This window comes from Scleropages formosus, chromosome 21, assembly GCF_900964775.1.
Source record: "Scleropages formosus chromosome 21, fSclFor1.1, whole genome shotgun sequence".
Taxonomy (NCBI): domain Eukaryota; kingdom Metazoa; phylum Chordata; class Actinopteri; order Osteoglossiformes; family Osteoglossidae; genus Scleropages; species Scleropages formosus.
Genome location: NC_041826.1, coordinates 24,924,143 through 24,943,930, shown reverse-complemented (window position 1 = coordinate 24,943,930; position 19,788 = coordinate 24,924,143). Strand labels below are relative to the sequence as shown.

At 42.8% G+C, this 19,788-nt stretch overlaps 1 protein-coding gene across 1 annotated transcript in view; it reads left to right on the top strand.

Moving 5' to 3' along the window:
* The first annotated feature begins 1,520 nt into the window (after nt 1–1,520).
* The window catches only part of ikbkb (inhibitor of nuclear factor kappa B kinase subunit beta), a 32,022-nt gene continuing 13,754 nt past the window's right edge, over nt 1,521–19,788 (top strand). The window contains exons 1-8 of the mRNA XM_018728785.2: nt 1,521–2,059; nt 4,321–4,474; nt 8,936–9,030; nt 13,452–13,569; nt 14,650–14,719; nt 17,305–17,393; nt 18,998–19,087; nt 19,336–19,460. Of these exons, the coding sequence (XP_018584301.1) occupies nt 4,370–4,474; nt 8,936–9,030; nt 13,452–13,569; nt 14,650–14,719; nt 17,305–17,393; nt 18,998–19,087; nt 19,336–19,460 (692 nt within the window). The 5' untranslated portion in view covers nt 1,521–2,059; nt 4,321–4,369. The remainder of the gene's footprint in view (nt 2,060–4,320; nt 4,475–8,935; nt 9,031–13,451; nt 13,570–14,649; nt 14,720–17,304; nt 17,394–18,997; nt 19,088–19,335; nt 19,461–19,788) is intronic.

The following is a 19,788-nucleotide window of genomic DNA, read 5'->3' as shown; positions in this document are numbered from 1 at the left end:
CACATTGACTGAAACAGTTTGTCCCAAGCAGGGCCGCGGCAAGCCGGAGCTTAACTTGGCAACACAGGGCATAAGGCCGGAGGGGGAGGGGACACACCCAGGACGGGATGTCAGTCCATCACAAGGCACCCCAAGCGGGACTTGAACCCCAGACCTACCAGAGAGGAGGACCCGGTCCAACCCACCGTGCCACCACACCCCCTGTTCCTTTTACATCCAAAGTTAAATAATTACGGTAGAAACTGTTGGGCTTCATTCTTACAAATATTTCACACACACACAGTTTCAGAACCACTTGTCCCCTACAGGGTTGCAGGGAAGCGGAGCCTATCCGGTAACACAGGGCGTAAAGCCAGAGGGGACACACCCAGGACGGGACGCCAGTCCGTCGCAAGGCACCCCAAGCAGGACTCAAACCCCAGACCCACCGGAGAGCAGGACTGTGGTCCAACCCACTGCGCCACCACACCCCCTCCAAATATCTCACTAGTTGCTTAATGCAGTTTTATACAACAATCAGTGCAGTGCTTTGGGAATTCGGGCTGATAACACTACGCAGAGTTTGTTGGAAGCGGCTTTGGAGAAAAGCGTGTGCTATATAAATAAAAAAATGTAAATGTAAATTCCACTCCTCCGCCCTCGGAAAGAGGCTCCGAAAGCTCCCATGGTTTTACTGCTTTTACTAGGGACAAACCCGCCGCTGTCGTCTTGAGCCACGACCCCCACATGTACTGGCAGTGTCGGTGATATCGGGCCGGCGCAGTGCCCGCCAAATCAACGGGGACCGATAGTGTCCGTTGCAGGCCACGCGAGCGGGAGCCCCGGCTGTACAGCGTCCCCTCGGGGCCCCCGGAGAGCTTCGCCGCAAGCGGACATCGCTACGCGGACGGGGCCCTTCGGACACCGACCCGAGTAAAGGGCGGGAAAAGTCCCGCGTCCCTGTCCTCGTGTCCTGGCGCGCGCATCTCTCGCTCTTTCCGACGCTTCTCACCTTGGACTCGCGCAGCGTCGCAAAATGTTTCACGAGCGGAACGAGTCACGTTGGACCTTTAACAGCGTTTCAAGGGCGGGCTGAGTTTGGGGCCTCCCGTCATCCCTGTCGTGTGCGCGCGCTCTTCTTCTCACACACAGGCGTATATGACGAAAGAAACAGAAGACTGTTGACTGTAACCTACGGCGATACATTGTTGTCCGTGCAGTTGTAAATACAGCTATGCCTTGCGTTTGTCAGCTCTGTTTCTATAAGTGTCTGCGCACGTTTCCCTAGGCTTAATCCTCCTGCTGTTACTGTGTGTCCATCATCATGTCACTCCGCTGGGATGTTCCACACACTTCATTCCTAACGTTTGCTTTCCCGGACTCACTACTATTTGTATTTTGCCCTGGCTGTTGCGGCTCGTGCCCTTCCTTCCTTCCTTGGCTCGTCAGTCTTCTGCTCCGTCCGTCTCCGTCCGTCTCCGTGTCGTGTGTGTGCGCGCGCGTAGCAGAGAAGGGCAAGGGGGGGGACGGATGCTCTCCTTTAACTGTTTTATTCGAAAGCCCGTAACTTTCAGTACAATTTTCATTGTTAAAGCTGCTCTGCGCTCAGCGCTGTACTGTACGACTTCACACTCACGTCACGTCGCAGCGATCGAAGGACCGGGCGGCGGAAACGGGCTCGCGCTCGCGCTCGCGCTCAGCAATTGACAGGAAACGGTACTTTTTGCAGGAAGTGGAGGCCAGTAGCTGAAGTAACTCTGACGAGATATTATTAGGGAAAAAAAGTGAATTATAAAAAGCGTATTTCTTTGTGCAGGCTATAGTATAAATAAATATTTCAGCAAATTGGTAGCGTATCTTTTATGTTCATATATATACGGTTCGGTTTACAGTAAAGTACAGTATGAGTATAATTTCCGAAGTTGCTAAAAACACTGACGTAAATAATGCAACGTTTTCGCTCCATAACTCCACTTAGTATGATTCATTTCTCGTAGAACTATTATATAAATCTTGAAAAGATCATATCCTGGTGGAAAACAGTCACAAACAAGCGAAGTGACCGTGTCGTGTCAGACAGGTAAGTCTGTGCAGTGACAGCTAGTTAAGGCTTAAACTTTGCTGTTGTTTGTTTGTGTTGTTGTTATGTCGCTGCGCTGACTGACTGAGTATAACGATCAGATGTTCGGACTTTTCGCGAACTTTTCTGCGCCTCTTCTGCTTCTTATTCATTGTGGAGCCCCGCGCGATTCTCCATTTATCCCGTTGGGGACGGGTCGGGAGGCGCTGGAAGCAGGAGGAGGGCTGCTGTGCTGGTGATGGGAGTCGAGAGTCGCTTCTTCGGTTCCAGTCCAGCCTCCAGCCCCAGGCAGGCAGCAGGAATCGCGAGTCGACTGCAAAGGCTAGTGTGTAGGGTCGATCCCTCGCACTCGCAGTAAAACTGATCGTGTCCCGGTGTCATTCACATGATTCAGTGTCCCTCCTGCTCCCCGCGCACAGACACAGGCGACGTCGCGAGAAGAGAGAAGCAGCTACAAGAAGAACTTTAGCTGCGATTCGCACTCGTGTAGGAAACGAAATGATGCCGCCCTCCACACACGTGTCACTGGTTTGGCGGTACTGGGGCCATATCAGTCGAGAAACAAAGTAAGTTGCAGTATTTGTAACAAAATGCTGACTATTTATAAAACAGCATCAGCAATGGTAAAACATCTAAGGGTTACCCATCCCAAGGAGTTGACAGAGAAAAGTCAACTCTGGTCAACAGGTTAAGCCCTTCTCTTGTCCACTTATTTAACCAGCTCTCCAAGCTGCCTGGCTACTTTATACAAATTAATAGTTTACCATTAATGTTTAAATTTTCTTAACACAGATTTATGGAAGTACCATTATGGGCAACACAGTGGCACAGCGAGTAGCGCTGCTGTCTCACAGCTCCTGGGTGAAGCAAAAGGACATAGGTTCAGTCCCTGCTCAGTCTGTGTGGAGTTTGCATGTTCTCCCCATGTCTTTGGACCGTGGGTTTCCTCCCACGGTCCAAAGCCATGCTGTTCAGGTTCACCCATATTGTGTGGGTGACAGAGAGAGTGTGTGTGTTCCACTGATGTATGGATGAGTGCCCCAGTGTAAGTAGTGTTCCTAGTGGTGTAAGTCACCGCAGTGAATAAGGTGTGTGGGCTGATAACACTACACAGAGTTCATTGGAAGTTGCTTTGCAGAAAAGCGTGTACTAAATACATAAATGTATGTAATTTTGAGAGCTTAACTAAGATGTCACTTTTGGTGTCAGTTTATTTCTGATGTGGATTGAACATAGAGGACATTTTTCCAATCACCGCTCAGGGCAAAGAGTCAGTTCATAATGGCAACATGTATCCCGAGTGAGCAAGTATTGTCCAGAGCTGGTGAACTTCTATCAGAAAGATGCGCTTGTCTGAAGAGCCCTAATGTCAAACCTGTAGTGTTCTTGGACTGTAATTTGTAATTCTGTTTAAAACATCTGCATCTGTTGCACATTGTTGATGAGAACAGACAGTGATTTTGACCTGTACCTTATACATTAACTTCCATTGTAGGTGTCTGAGTCTTGCTGGTCAAGGTCCTGCTCTTATGAACAGTGTGCTGCACATTCAGTAGATTTTTTCAGTAGAATTGTGACAGTCATCATTCAGCTGAGGCGCACACATGGAAAAGTTGCAATAAAATCCTAAATCCCCGTGAACTCCACGAATGCACACAGCCCAGACACTCAAGTGGCATATGGTACAAATGGGCCTACAACCAAGTCTAGTTTTTCTAACCACTCTTTAAATCGTCTCTCAGGTATTCATCTCATGCATATTCAACTAAAACCAACTTGCATACTCACATACGCAACTGAAATAATACCTTTTCATATTTATAAATTGTACTGTATGAGTTGTCATTTGATAACTGAAGGCTTAAAACACAGTTTGAAAATAATTTCCAAATACATTGTTTTTCTTGTGGATGATGCAGTTTGCGACACAGCAGGTGTGTCCAGGGCCTACTCTCCGGTGGGTCTGGGGTTCGAGTCCCTCTTTGGGGTGCCTTGCGGCAGAATGGTGTCCTGTCCTGGGTGTGTTCCCTCCCCCTCCAGCCCTGCACCCTGTGTTGCCTGGCCAGGCTCCAGCTCACTGCAACCCTGCCTGGGACAAACAGCTTCAGACTCTGTGTGTGTGTGTGTGTGTGTGTGTGTGTGTGTGTTTTTGTGCATTTCAGATCAGCATACAAAGAAAGTTTACAGTAGCAGCTTTTTGAAATGTATTTGTCAAACCCATACCCATGCTTACTCTGTCGTCCACCTCTTTCCTCCCCCAGTTCACCACGCTTCATCTTTCCATTGTCTTTGGGTGTCTGAGCAGCAACCATGAGTCGCGTGCCCCCCCAGCAGCCTCAGAGCTGTGGCCCATGGGAGCTGAAGGAAAGGCTGGGAACAGGAGGCTTCGGCTATGTTACACGGTGGCAGAACAAGGTATGGCCAAACTTACATTTTTCTGTGGCATCTTCATCCAGCCAGCACAATGGGAAGACAGGCTTCTCCAGCTAGAATGTCAGAACAGTAATTCCTAAAAAGTATGCCTGAAAATATATGCTGTTTGCTTCATGTGCAACTTGACTAACTAAAATAATGTTATGCTTGCTTTTGGAAAGAAAATATTTAGTCGTTTGCTTTATAATGTTTTTAATATTTATTTTCAGCAGCACTTCAGAAATGGTCTGCCATAATGTAACTATTGATAAGTTAATCTTTGATCGTACAGTTTTTGTATTATTATGGTAATCACAGAAAGTTCCAAGTACTGTACATTAATTGCAAAACACAAATGCAGTTAGTATTGGAAAGGATTTTATCTGCATATCTTAAATGTAATTTGCAGAATATTGCTGCCTTACAGCACACAAAAGGCTGTACAAAGGTTAAATTAATTTTCTGTACATGAGATTTGTCAGCAGTTCTGTATCAGTACCATTGCAGTGTAGAACTTTTTATTTTGCAGTTTGTGACTACACATGTTTTATTGTCTGTTAATCTATAGTGAGTCATACAGTATTGCATTATTTATTCTGCAAATTCTCTTAGTTGGGGTAACTTGAAATGCCCAGTATATAATTGAACTAACTTCTTTAAAAATATGTGCTGGAGCAATTGATGTTGATGCTTTGCTCAGGTACAAAGCCGGATAAATTATCGCTGCAGAAAAAAAATATTTTAGCGTAATTAGTTCATGCACTTCTCGTTTTCCAGTGTCAGTTTATGACTGTTCATACATGGTGGAAAGCACCTGGTACTTACACTACAAAGCTCTTTGTGATACAGTTAGTCACAGGAGGTGCAGTAATGATTAATTTTACCGATAGTGCCTTTGCCCGCTTTTTTGGAATGGTGACATCATGACTCTGAGTGGTAAAAATTCTTTTGGTTGAAGTTAATATTTTTATTGGGGTCAAAGAGATGTTGTGTTTCGGGCTCAATGTAGCCTTGTATCCTTGAGTACAATGATGTTTTAATCACAGAGAAACTGAATCAGTGTAAGAAACTGTCATTCACCTGCCCAGAATCAAAAAAGATCTGTTACATTATATGTAATTCACGCTCCAATATTACTTAGTATTAGCAAGGATGCTTAGGTCACTCATTAATTTCCAGAAAAGTGTTTTGGTGCATAGGGGGGTGCGGTGGCACGGTGGGTTGGACCAGGTCCTGCTCTCCAGTGGGTCTGGGGTTTGAGTCCCACTTGGGGTGCCTTGCGACGGACTGGCGTCCTGTCCTGGGTGTGTCCCCTCCCCCTCCGGCCTTACGCCCTGTGTTGCCGGGTAGGCTCCGGTTCCCCACGACCCCGTATGGGACAAGCGGTTCTGAAAGTGTGTGTGTGTGTGTGTGTGTGTGTGTGTGTGTTTTGGTGCAAATCACATTGCATTAATCTGGTTAAGGTTACCGTCATTTCATAGTAGCAGTGATGTGTAGAACTTTTTGTACTCGTTAGTGATCATCAGGAAAGCATTTTTGTGTTAAGCACCTTACATTAATTCACTTGAGAACTGTACATTAAATAAACCTAGTTTTACTAATTAATGGAATTAGGCAACATAACAAATAACTTCACTCATTGTTTGTCAAATCGGAGTTCTTGTAACATAATCGCTCTACTGAAGATGAAATTAAAACACAGCCCAAATGCATGTTTATCGTCAAAAGACCTAACAATACCCTATTAAAAAGTTATAAACCTTTTTACCAAAGAATTGTTTAGATTATATCTTTGTGCCAGGTGAGAATGATCAAACTTGACCACACTGTGGGAGAGGCCAACAAAAATTGGTCCCAACTCAGGGACAGGAAGAGCTCTCCGGAAGGATCTGACTTTTGTGCACATGCAGCCGCTCCCAGTCCTTGTCCACAGCATTGACTAATTTCCCCTGCATGCTTCCTAAATCCTTGAAAACTGCTAGTTGCATTCACAACACTGTAAAGAGAACATGAAAATCTGAATAATTTAATAATCACATTGAGGACTCACCTTAACAAAAGTATTATTTTCTAAACACCTGGCTTTCATGAAAATTTATTCCTCTGGTGGATTTTACAGTATGCATTATTTTATTGAAGTGATTGTACAAAAATTTTCACCACATCCGATTTCAGAAACTCAGAATTTGCGTGTTCTGAACACTGGCAAGTGCTAGCAGTGAACCAGTTCTAATCATTTTTTGAAGTGTCATGCCACTGAGACAGAACTTACTTTTTTCTTTTCTGTTTTTCTATTCATCCATTCCTCCTGGATTGAAGGCTGTGGATATGAGACAATTTTTCATTCATTCAATTTTTACTCATCGCTTATCCTAAACAGGGTCACAGCTCATCCCAGAATCACTGGCCACAAGGCTTGGTGGGGTTACACTCTGTACAGGACGCACCTGCACACATTCACACGTTATAGGAAATTTAGTGTCACCAGTTCACCTGAATTACATGTCTTTGGACTGTGGAAGGAAACCAGAAAAGCTGAGGAGACCCATGCAGACACAAAGAGAGCTTGACTGAGTTGGATTTAAACCTTCATCCAAACATCCCAGGCATGGTGAAGTGGCCCCATTACCTGCTCAGCCAGCATGCTGCTCGTCACACAGTTTTGTTTTCACACACACACACACACACACACTTTCAGAACCGCTTGTCCCTTACGGGGTCACGGGGAACCGGAGCCTACCCGGCAACACAGGGCGTAAGGCCGGAGGGGGAAGGGGACACACCCAGGACGGGACGCCAGTCCGCCACAAGGCACCCCAAGCGGGACTTGAACCCCAGACCCACCGGAGAGAAGGACTGCGGTCCAACCCACTGCACCACTGCACCCCCAGCCAGTTTTGTTTTCAGTGATTTTAAATGTTGGTTCAAATTGGTAAAAAACATTCTGTTAAACTGTTATAGTGGTGTCACATCCAGGATGCATCCTGTCTCGGGCCCCGTTTACAGCTGACCACCACAGCCTTGCACTGGGCTAGCAGTTATTCATAATGGATGGATGGATGGAAGTGCTGCAGAGTACACACACACACACACACATTTTCAGAACCGCTCGTCCCATACAGGGTCACGGGGAACCGGAGCCAACCCGGTAACACAGGGCGTAAGGCCGGAGGGGGAGGGGACACACCCAGGACGGGACGCCAGTCCGTCGCAAGGCACCCCAAGCGGGACTCGAACCCCAGACCCACCGGAGAGCAGGACTGTGGTCCAACCCACTGTGCCACCGCACCCCCTGCTGCAGAGTATTGTTTGTTTATTATAGCATTGTCTCAGTGTTTTACATAACCTAACCAGTTAGAGTAGCGATTTGTGTATTAATCAGTGTGGCCAACTCTATTGCGAAGATGGCCACATGGGCAGGATTTAAAGTGGAGGACAGTAGGTTTGTTCAGCAAAGCAAGTTTTATTCCACGAAAGCCAAAACAAAAAACCAAAGCAAGGACATGGCTCCTTTCAGGTAGAACGGAATCAGGAACGAAAACATGTGCATTCACTCACTCACTCACTCACTCACTCACTCACTCACTCACTCACTCACTCACACACACATACTTACATACATTACATTTACATTATTCATTTAGGAGGTGCTTTCTTCCAAAGAGACGTACATCTCATAGAAAACACATTAGCAGAAAGAGAGACTTAGACGCAGAACATGATTCTAAAGTACCAAAATTACTTAGTTTTTTCCACCATATGAAACAGTGTTCATCATACGAGTAGCTGAATAAAACTTTATTCAGATATGGATGATTCCTAATCACCTTCACACACACACACACACACACTGTCCGAAACCGGTTGTCCCAAGCGGGGTCGCGATGGGCCGGAGCCTAACCAGGCAGCACAGGGCACAAGGCTGGAGGGGGAGGGGACACACCCAGGACAGGACGCCGGTCTATTGCAGGGCACCCCAAGCGGGACTCGAACTCCAGACCCACCAGAGAACGGGACCTGGTCAAGCCCACTGCACCACTGCGCCCCCCCCAACCACCTTCCTAATAATAATTTCAATATTTACGTTACATACATATGTACAAAAGCAAACAGCAATTCCCACTCCTCAAAACCAGTCAGTCCCCAAGTTCTCAGATCAACTGCTTAAAAATGCTTCCTCAGATAGCAGCAGCTGGTTTTCACGATGTAGTTTCATTAAGGCTGGAACAAACTGTGGAGTTGTCCATCTCATCAGCTCAACCCCTGCCACGGGTGTACCACCTACCAGCTCACATGAGTTTCTATTAATTGCACCTTACTGGTAAAAGTGACTTTGGAGTTATGAGTTGTGGTTCATACATATCACTTGGACTTAATAATATATGATACTGGTGATAATTACTGCCTTGCCTTTCTATGCGTCCTAGTAAGGCTGTATGTGTGTGTGTCTTGTTTGCACTCTAGGATACCCAGGAGCAGATTGCCATCAAGCAGTGCCGTCAGGAGCTGAGTGCCAAAAACCGGGAGCGTTGGTGTCTGGAGATAAAGATTATGAAAAGGTGAGGAGCAGGGAGGGATGATAGTCAGTCTGACACCTGCTGGTGATTGAAACACATCGGCTAGTAAAAATAAAATGCATTATGTATGAAGTATTTGTTTGCAGTTTATCCATTCAAGAAAGTGCCTTTTCAGGATCTGTGTTTGGCAAAAATGCATGAAAATGACCTGCCACCCTAAAATGTTTGAGAACCATGACCGTAGGCTCCTAGGATTTTTTTCACTAGTAACAGCAATTGGAGGGTAGGGGTGTTCACACGAGTTGCACTAGAGAATCAGACTGGGCTTGATGTATTGTTAGAGGACAGTGCCATTTCATTGCACTCGGCTTTTCGAATTTTGTGAGGACATGTCTGTTCTAGACGCAGAGAGGAAAATGGGAGTTAAATTTAGGATTCCACAGTAATAAAAGTGACCAATATTATAATGAAGACAGGAAAGAAATGGCTATTTTTGTCCTTGGCTTCATTGTTTATATGTCACAGCTTCAGACGACCCAAGTGGAAAAACAATATCCCACCAACTCCTTGCAGGAGTGGGTTGGTTTTGGTGTCATTTGGGGCTTGTGGGTTATTTGTTTTTCGGCTTTCTGTTTAATGGCGTCTTCTGACAGACGGACTTGGTGCAACCACAAGGCCTCCTGCACCTACGCTCAGGGTTACCACATCACACAGTCAAGTCACCACGAAGCAGGCCCCATCTGATTTATTTATTTATTTTAAAGCTGTGTTGCCTGAATCCACATACTTAAATCCATTCCAAATTCAGTGCATACAGAGGATCTGCTACTAAGTGGTAGAATGGGTTTTAAAAAAGGTCTTACACTGAGTGCCATTTAAATGGTACGTCAGTGTGATGTAGGACAGAACCAGAATCTATTCAAAGGTTAAAAAAAGAAAAATCTGGTCCCACAGTTCCATATTTTTTATGCTGCTGTTGTAAATCCTGTTATTTGGTGGTTAATTATCTGACAGGCAAAAATTAGTTTTTTGCGCCGCTAACAAGTGTCACTTGGGAATTTAACATTTAATATCCACACAAAGCACTGCAAAACATCAAATCTTTCTACATCCTGGCAGTATGCGACATGTATGGCTTATAGATTGGCACCATAGCATTTGGTGTATGTGTTCCCACAATGTCTTGTCCTCAGTCACACACCCTGAATTATTGTCCGTGTGTTTACAGTGCACTAGGTTATAGACAGGAGGGGAATGGTTGTTGAAATTTCCTCATAACCTTCTCAGAGGTTTGCGTCCCTGGCAGTGAATTATGCATTGTAAGGATGAATTTCATGACACTGTCTGTCTGTGCTCTGAAAACAGTATTTTGAAGTTAAAACCTGTTAAAATGATAGAAGTTTTTTTGGGTTAGGTATTACTTATTGTAACACAAAATCAACATACTTGGATTTTCTTGTGTGTTTCTGTTAGCATTATCCTTACTGTGGTATTCTTTTGGGAAAATACAGTGCTAGTTCATAGTTTTCCAGTAAAAGTTTTGTTATTTTAGAGTTCAGCCATCTCACATCTGGAATTGGTTTTGTTCATTTAGTTATTTTCCTAGGTTTTATAAAAGTTCTTTAGACCTTTTAAAGATATAATAGAAAATAGTAACCAAAAACAATTGAAGCTAAGTTTTTCATAACCCAGTCAACTGTAAGTGCTATTATTGTGAAGCACAAGTGTCTAGGAGCAACAACAGCTCAGCCACAGAGTGGTAGACCACGTAAAGTCATGGAGCGACGCCGCCAAGTGCTGATGCAGGTAGCATATAAAACTCGGCTTTCCTCTGTTGCCTCACTCGCTGCAGAGTTCCAAATTGCCTCTGGAAGCAACATCAGTACAAGAGCTGTGCATCAGGAGCTTTGTGAAATGGGTTTCCATGGCCGAGCAGCTGCACACAAGCCTAAAATCACTATGCACAATGCCAACGGTTGGCTGGAGTGGTGTAAAGCACGCCACCATTGGACAGTGGAAACATTCTCTGGAGTGATGAATCACGCTTCACTACCTGGTAGTCTGATGGACAGATCTTTGTGCAGACCTTCGCACATGCCACAATTACCATTTTCTTTGTTCCTATGTTTTAACGTTCATAAAATAAGAAGTAACTGGGCATTAACAATTGCAAATACTGTATGTTGTTTTTTACCACACTGTTTCCTGCAGCAGTTATTTACTTTTTGTTTACAAAATGAATTAAATATGTAATTTGGCCTGCGGTGCCCAAACCTTTGCATAAAACTGTAGGTATGCTGGTCAGATGTCTGCATACTTTTGGTCATCTGGTGTAGCTGTAGTAAGTAATACTTTTAGACTTTCACTGTAACATTTCCTTCTAGCCACTTTAAAACTGAAGCCAAAATAACTGAAAATAGGAATACATTGTCTCAACAAACCCCTGTTTAATTTGTAATCCAAAGTTGACTCATTCATCACATAAACATTAATTGCTCCTCATCTTGTTATTGATCACCAGCACTCAGAAACACCAAACACAAGCTGAAAACTTGTTTAAACACATCTTTCCCGTAATATGGATGACTTCCTTTCTCACACCACATACTAGGAAAATATGCACCAAAGAGTACAGTGACTTTCATCCGGTAATGCTTACATCATTGGTGATGAAGTCTTAGAAGTGCATTTATTTACGCACGTCACCAATGCAGGAAGCAGTAAACTAGATTCCTTTTAGTTTGTTTATAAACATGGCCATAGCACTGAAGATGGAGTAGTTACATATCTAGTTTCAAAATAGCTGTACAAGCCCTACGCACCTGCCATAGAACTTTTTTCTGGACTTTTCACCATTTTCAGCATTCAGCACTATTCAGCTTGATATTCTGTTCTTAAAAATGGTTAGACATCAGTCCCTATTTTATCTACTGGTAGAAGTCCTTCCTCACTAATTGAGTACAGTTGGTGAAGGTATCATCACCAGTATTTGAGCTCCCCAAGGCTGTGTCACTTTGCTACTCCACTTTATATTATACACCAGTGACTTTCAAACCCCTACACTAAGCCAGTTCATCCTTAAATTCTCTGATGATTCCACCCTACTGTCCCTACTGACTGATAAAGATGATCCAAATATATTCCAGGCGCATGTGGTCTAGTAGAGTCCTGTGAGCAGAATGTCCTTGTCATCAACACCAAGAAAACAGAGGAGGTTATTTTTGGTATTACATTTACATTTATTCATTTAGCAGACGCTTCTGTCCAAAGCGACATACATCTCAGGAAAAATCCAATTTGTTCATTTTGGTATTGATTCCCATCCATCCCCAGTATTAATTCACAATGAGGAGATTAAGCCAGTTACATCTTCAAATAACTTGGGGTACATATACAGTACTGTGAAATATTCTTAGGCACTTAGATGTTTCACAAAATCTTTCTTTTAGATAGTTATTTAATGTCTTCTGCATTAGTGTCAGTGGGAAAGAGCATATTTTAGATTTCCAAGCATTCATTTTGCAAAAAGTTACAGTATTACAGAAAGGGTTTTGTATTTTGTTAAGGAAAGTACACACACACACACACACACACACACACACATACACGCAGTCTGAAATCACTTATCCCAAGTGGGGTTGCAGCATGCACACTCAACAGGTCCTAAGGTGTTCACTCAACAGGTTTAAGAATTATTTTATTCCTCAATCAGTTTGGCTTCTCAACTCAGACCGCGCCACACTCAGGCAAGTGCATTACCTATATCCCAGACGTGATAACAATTGTGCAGATCAGATGCAAAATTTGGGTGAGCAAAGTTCCACTCACTGTTAATGTGTGTTGCATGATGTCTTATATTAATATGTATGTTTATTTAGGAAAGGTTTTCTTTTTCCTACCTTTTACATTGTTCTGTGTTTGTTCTTATTGTGTAATGTCATTGTCCTGAAAGGACAGAGATGCTGTAATGCAATTTCAGAGAAATCTGACAAAGTTATATCCTGTAGTAACTCATCGTCAACGGTGGAAGTTAGTCAGTCTCCTATTCGTGTTTTGTTTGAGTGCTTGTTTACTGTCATCTAATGTCTGGATAGAGACACAAAATAGAATGGTGAAGAATATGCAATAAAAATAAATAACTGAACTGAGAAATGTTCATATCTTCAAAAATTTGTAACATGAGGAGTCACTGTATTGGTATTTAAAATTCAGCTCAGTTTACCATATGCTGTAGCTGTTTTTATTTGTAATGTAGTTTAAAGTTTTTGAATTATTATTCATGGGGCATGTCCAATGTTTTGTCCAGCCTCTCCAGGTTTTGTGCGTTGATATTTTTATGAAAAAGAACACAGTATGTGTGATATGTACTGTCATGTCTATGCCAACAATGTCAAAAAAACTGAGCTCATTATGTAATTAAGGGAAGTAAAATACATGTTTGGACACACATATGTGTTCCTCAGGTTGAACCATGAGAATGTGGTGGCTGGCCGAGATGTACCTGAAGAGCTGAAGAACCAGGGTTCTAACGACTTGCCTTTGCTTGCCATGGAGTACTGCCAAGGTGGGGACCTACGCAAGGTGAGGGAATGTTTCTGGCCACATGTGCACCATTACACTGCCACAGTACCCCTTGTCATACATGAGTACATGTCCACAAATCACTGTGCTTGCCTTTGAAATCTCATACAGGACTGGTTTCATGAAAGGGCAAGGAATGATGCACTCTCCTCCTTTTACAGCTGTACACGCCCAAGAACCACTAGGCTTTTTTGTAAAGACACGGTTTTGTTGAAGCATTTTAACCATCTAATTACTCTTGACTCTTGACTAACTGACTGTATTTTGCATTAAAGGTCCTGAGTAACAGGGTGTAATAGATCTTTCTTGTTTGTAGTTACCAGACTGTTGTGCAAATCACTTAAACTTGAACTGTGTTTAAGAACATTAATGCCCTTATTTTCACTAAGTGCATTTTGTAATTAACAAGTGCTATTTTTAATTGCATGCATAAGAAACGATAATGTATGGGTCACATTTTCTTGTGGGATTACATTTGCAGGAAACAAAATAAATAGTTGTTCTAACTGTTGTTGTCCGCAGGTAAATATTAAATAATGTGCTGTCCTTGGATGTGTCCAATTTGTAATTTAGACCACAGCACAGTGACTTTTCTGTTATGTATGTTTTTATAGAATGATGATCCATAGTGACCGAAAGTCGGCCTCGACTGACGGTTAAGTCATCATCGTGTTGTTATATTGGGGCAGCGTGATGGCACAGCAAGTAGCGCTGCTGTCTCACAGCCCCTGGGTGGTGCGAGAGAACGTGGGTTCGATCCCTGCTCAGTCTGTGTGGAGTTCGCATGTTCTCCCTGTGTCTGTGTGGGTTTCCTCCAGGTGCTCTGGTTTCCTCCCACAGTCATGCTGTTCAGGTTCCCCTATAGTGTGTGTGAGTGTAATAGAGTGAGTGTGTTTCACTGATGCATGGATGAGTAATCCCTTGTAAGTAGTGTATCTACCAATGTAGCCACCTTGGTGAATAAGGTGTGTGGGCTAGTAGCACTACATAGTATCTGTTGTAAGTCGCTTTGGACAAAAGTGTCTGCTAAGTGAATAAATGTAAATGTATATTGCTCAGTTGTGTTTGCTGTCATTGTAGTACCTGAATGTGCTGGAAAACTGCTGTGGAATGAGGGAGGGCTCCATTCTCATTCTCCTGCGTGACATATGTGAGTACTCAGGCAGGATCTAGCTTTGTTAGACATGTTTGCACATGAACATATACTGAAAACTAAAATATTGTACTGAAATATAAAAATCAAAGGAGTACAAAAACTGCACTGCAATTCAACATGACAACTATACGTGTAAAGATACACATGAATGCACAGGATTCTGTAAATTTTGATAAGGATTGTATTGTATAGGCCCAAGGGTTCAGTATGTCCTGTGAGGATTGACAGAGTGAAAGTGGAGTTAGTGGGGATGTGTAAGTACCCGGGGTGCACCTGGACAACAGGCTGGAGTGGACTTTCAACGTGGAGGTCCTATACAAGAAAGGACTGAAGCACCTTCACTGTCTAAGGAGACTGAGTTCTTTTGGAGCATGTAGGTCATTGTTGCTGACAGTTTACTAGTTGGTTGTGGCTGGTGCCATCTTTTTTCTTTTTTTACACCCTCTGCACCCCATCTTGGCTAAACAGAGAGCACATTCAGCAACAGGCTGGTGCTGTGGCAGTGTCCCAAGATCAGCTGTCAGAAGTCATTTGTAACAGGAGCCATCAAGCTCTACAGTGAATCCTCGTGCTTCCCAGGTGGTGACCTCTTAATGACCGAGCGGTACAAAGCTTACTCTGTGCTATTCTGTTCATTTGATTTTTGTAGAGCACTCTTCATAGCAAGGTGAAACAGAACGGAGTTCCAGGTAAAGACACAGTACAGAACAGCAGCAATTATAGTAAACTATTAGGACAGTTGCGAAGAGGAAAACAAAAAACTCCCACCGCAAAGAAGGACTGAAAAGTAAAGCTTTGGGTGTCCAAGTACCAATTGCTACCCACCCACCCCGTCCCTTGTACTGTGGTTACAAGGGTCCTGAGGGGATCTGTGTAGAAAAAAATCCCCCTGTTTCTGCAAGGCAAAGGTATAGTCAGGTCTGTGGAAGCTAAGCTTGGTATTAAGACTCTTCCTGTTGGTAAAGGAAGGTAGTGGTCAATCTCTAGTTCCCAGCAATGAGTGACCGGTACAGAGGGTGGCAGTACACTAGTGCCACTGAGAACTTCACTAGGGGCAGCTGTTCCCAGGTTGCCCAGACACCTAAGGGAAAGAGAAAGGAGTAAAGAACAGCTCATGGAAGTCGTTTGGGATCAACTACTGAATACAAGAATAAAGAAATGTTTTTAGTCTGATGACAATGTCTCATGTACCATGCATCATCTCACTTCAGCCTGTCTTATTTTATTATTAAGGTATTTATCGCTATTTAGTCACTGTATGTACCTAGTTTTACTATATGTGTGTGTGTACAGTATTACATTTACATTTAATTCATTTAGCAGACGCTTTTGTCCAAAGCAATGTACATCTCAGCAAAAGTACAGTTTATGCATTACATTGAGAGAAGGAGACATAGCTGCAGACATGAAAGTCTCAAACCTAGTTTGTTCCCTACCACTTGCTGCACCGAGGTTCATCGTTCGAGTAGGTGCATAAGACACAGGATAGACAAATCCCGATACCCACACCAATTTTTTTTTTTTTTTTTTTTTATTAAACATTATAAGATACACAAATAGCAGTACAATACCAGAGTAGTGGCTGAATAAAGGTTGTATCTGGGGATGCTTTTGGAGTTATGATGCGTGAGCAGTTACACCATAGATGATCTGAAGAGATCTTGGGCAAAGTGGATCTGGAAAAGGTGGGTTTTCAGACCCTTCTTGAAAACAGACAGAGTTTCTACAGTTCTGAGTGACCGGGGAAGGTCATTCCACCACAACGGACCCAGAACCGAGAACCTCCGAGCTTTGCCATTCGTGCGCGGGACCACCAAGCGAGCAGAAGTAGATGAGCGAAAGGGCCTGGCTGGGGTGTAGTGGTTGATCAAGTCTTAAATAGCTGGGAGCAGTTCTATTGATGCATTTGTACACAGTAACCAGGGTTTTGAATCTGATTCGGGCAGCTATAGGAAGCCAGTGCAGAGAGATGAGTAGAGGAGATACATGGGAGCGCTTTGGCAATGTATGTTTAATATTTTTGCCATCTTTAAAAATTCATAACTTAAATGTTCATAACACGAGGTACCAGTGTATGTTTTGTATGTGATGGTTTGTTATTTGTTTTTTTGTTTTGTTTTTCTGTAAACTTGTGAGTGTGCTGTGAGATTTTTTTCATTCTAGAACACTAAATATAAAGAATAAATTGTATTCGCTCATGACCACTAACATCTGCTGGTAAAAGTTGGACACTGCTGTACCTTCTGCAATACGCTGGCTGTTGTTGCACGGGGGTGGTCACATGTCCAGGGTAGTAAGGCACATAAAATAAGACAAGACAACAAATCAAAGTAGTGATGGATCAAAGCCAAACTGAACCAGTCACAAAAACAGAAACTCCCATATCAAGTATTCTCTCCATTGGGGCTACTAAAGGGTGTCCTTCCTACTTCCTGCTTCCTCACTCTAACAAGAAGCTGCTTGTAATGTAGTCATGTCCCCACATCATAGCACTGACTTGACTGTCATGTTTGTGTAACTGTTGGGTTTGGAAGGGCACAACAGGAATGACTTTTTTTTTTTCTGCATCTAACCCAAAGCTTCAGCTCTGACCTACCTTCACAAGAACAGAATTATCCACAGGGACCTGAAGCCAGAGAATATTGTGCTACAACAGGGAGAGAAACGAGTAAGTTGTCGCATTACCTGGTTGCATTTTATAAATGTTAAACAGAGTGGTGTTTATCTAAATGTTCAATAGTGTGCTCTCTAGCCTCTGATTACACTTCATCAGTATGGTTAAAGGTAGCCCTGGACTTACGACGACATGGAAATGTTTGGTGGAGGTTGGTGCTGCTAAAGGATGAATAGAGTTGATCTACAATATGTGGCACATACATCAGGAAATACAGACACTTCAAAATTAATTTTCAGCCCTTGAATCAGTTCTTAGAAGAAGCCCCTGTTGAAGCAACAACACAGTATTTTTGCTAGTTTTTCTTGGCATCAGAGATGCAGCTCTTTCAAGAGCAGCAGGGCTGCCATGTTGTTCTTGCTGAGTCATTTTGTTTTTTTGTTCTGTGTTGTAGAAAGGTATAATAGCAAAGAACTGGTTTCCTGTTTCGAAGTTTTCCATGACCCTCATGGGCCTCGTGGTCCCTCCTACAGTAACTCTTGCAATTTATTTTATTGAAGAGATTGTGTGTTATCAGGGTGATGTGCTGTTTGGTTAATGGTACACCTACCACCTACGTCTGCAAGCAGAAAATTACCTCATCAGAGCAAAAAACACCACCGTTTTTGCAGTGTTTCTTTGCAAAGGCCATGCAGCACATGAAATCATTTTTCTGGCTTACTTCTTGTTCTTCCTCCATTGTACATTATTTAGATGACACATTTGTCCAAGATGTCTCAAAATGTTAAGGTTTATATACCAAAATACTTGAAATTATTGGCCCATTTATAAAGTTCTTACTAAAGCAATAGAGAAGAATGTCCTTGCTCACAAATCCAGCTGGGGTGGGCTTTCAAACCTAGCACCTTGTGACTGCAAAGCAACAAATGTAATCACTACACTGCCTGCTGCTCCAGTAATGTTGTGTATTTATTTTTCAGTAACTTTTCGCCATTTCTTAGTTTTTTTCCACCTTTGCTTCAGATTCATTTAATAAAAACAGCTTGACTTTTCACCAAAGAACGCTTGAATAAGTTGAGCTATTATAATAACACAGATTTGATCTGTTTCCCCTATTATGTACCATGTTAAATACACTTTGTTATATACAGAATATATTGAGACTTAAATTTTAAATTTTCAAGGTATAATCTATCTGAATGTGTGAAATACCAAGAGCAGAATTTCAATAATAAAAATGACGGCTTCTTCAAGCCATATACAGTATATGCAGAAACTCTTCTAAAGCATATAGATCCTGTAACATTCTTTAGCAATTCTGAATAACTGCAGTTTCCCAGTTCATTTGAGCTGTAAAGGAAAAAATACAGGTGAAGAGCTATTTGCTCAAATGTAGTAGAGAGCAGAACAAACTGAAATTTTCTGGCAATAAAGCTTGTGTGATTATTCTTTATTGTTAGGGTTAATCCTAACCCTGAAGTTTTTCTTCAGGACCCTAATCATAAAGTTACTTTTCAGGAAATTAAAATCTTGGATCACAAATTAACATGAGTTTTTCAGTTGGCAGTCTTTAGTGTTTTACTCATTTTTCTTTTTTTGGTTAGCTAAGATGCTGACCAGTTCACTTTTTTGCTCTCTTCAATGCCTCTCTTCCCTAGCTGATCCATAAGATTATAGATCTGGGTTATGCAAAGGAACTCGACCAGAACAGCCTGTGCACATCCTTTGTGGGAACGCTGCAATACTTGGTAGGTGCCCTACTTTTATCTAGTTGAGTTCCTGAGCTATACACTGTGTGCATGCTGAACTTTCTCTTGACTCATAGTCCTTTGTCATTCTCATTCCTTTCTGCTACTTTCCTTTGCTGGTCTTGTATTTCCCTGTTTGTAATTTCTGACAACTGCTTTCAACCTCTTGCTCTCTTCCTTTTTTCTGCTCCTCTGACTGCCCACCTTCTTCTACAACTCTTTCCCTTTCTTTCCTGTCTTCTCCCGAGGCCCCGGAGTTGGTGGAGCAGCAGAAGTACACAGTGACAGTGGATTATTGGAGCTTCGGGACGCTGGTCTTTGAATGCATCACTGGGTTTCGCCCTTTCCTGCCTACGTGGCAGCCGGTACCATGGTATGTGTCACATCTAAATATATAATATAAATGGAACGTAAGAAGAACTTTCCTGTAAAGTACTCTTTTCTTTTGAAAACACAATTGTGCCAGATCAGATTGAGCAATTTTTGTTGACTGAAGGCTTTCTCCTAAATTTTCCCCTGGGGGCAGAACTGTTCAAGTGAACTGTATTCTTACATTCCAGCAGACTGTGGCAAGAAAAATAAATCTCTTTTAGCAGTTATTCTTATTTGCCTGGATGTTTTGCTGTGATAGGATATGTGCCAGCACTCAGGGTTGTCTTTGGAGGGTCTTGGAGAATTGCTGGAAATGGTCTGTGTTAACC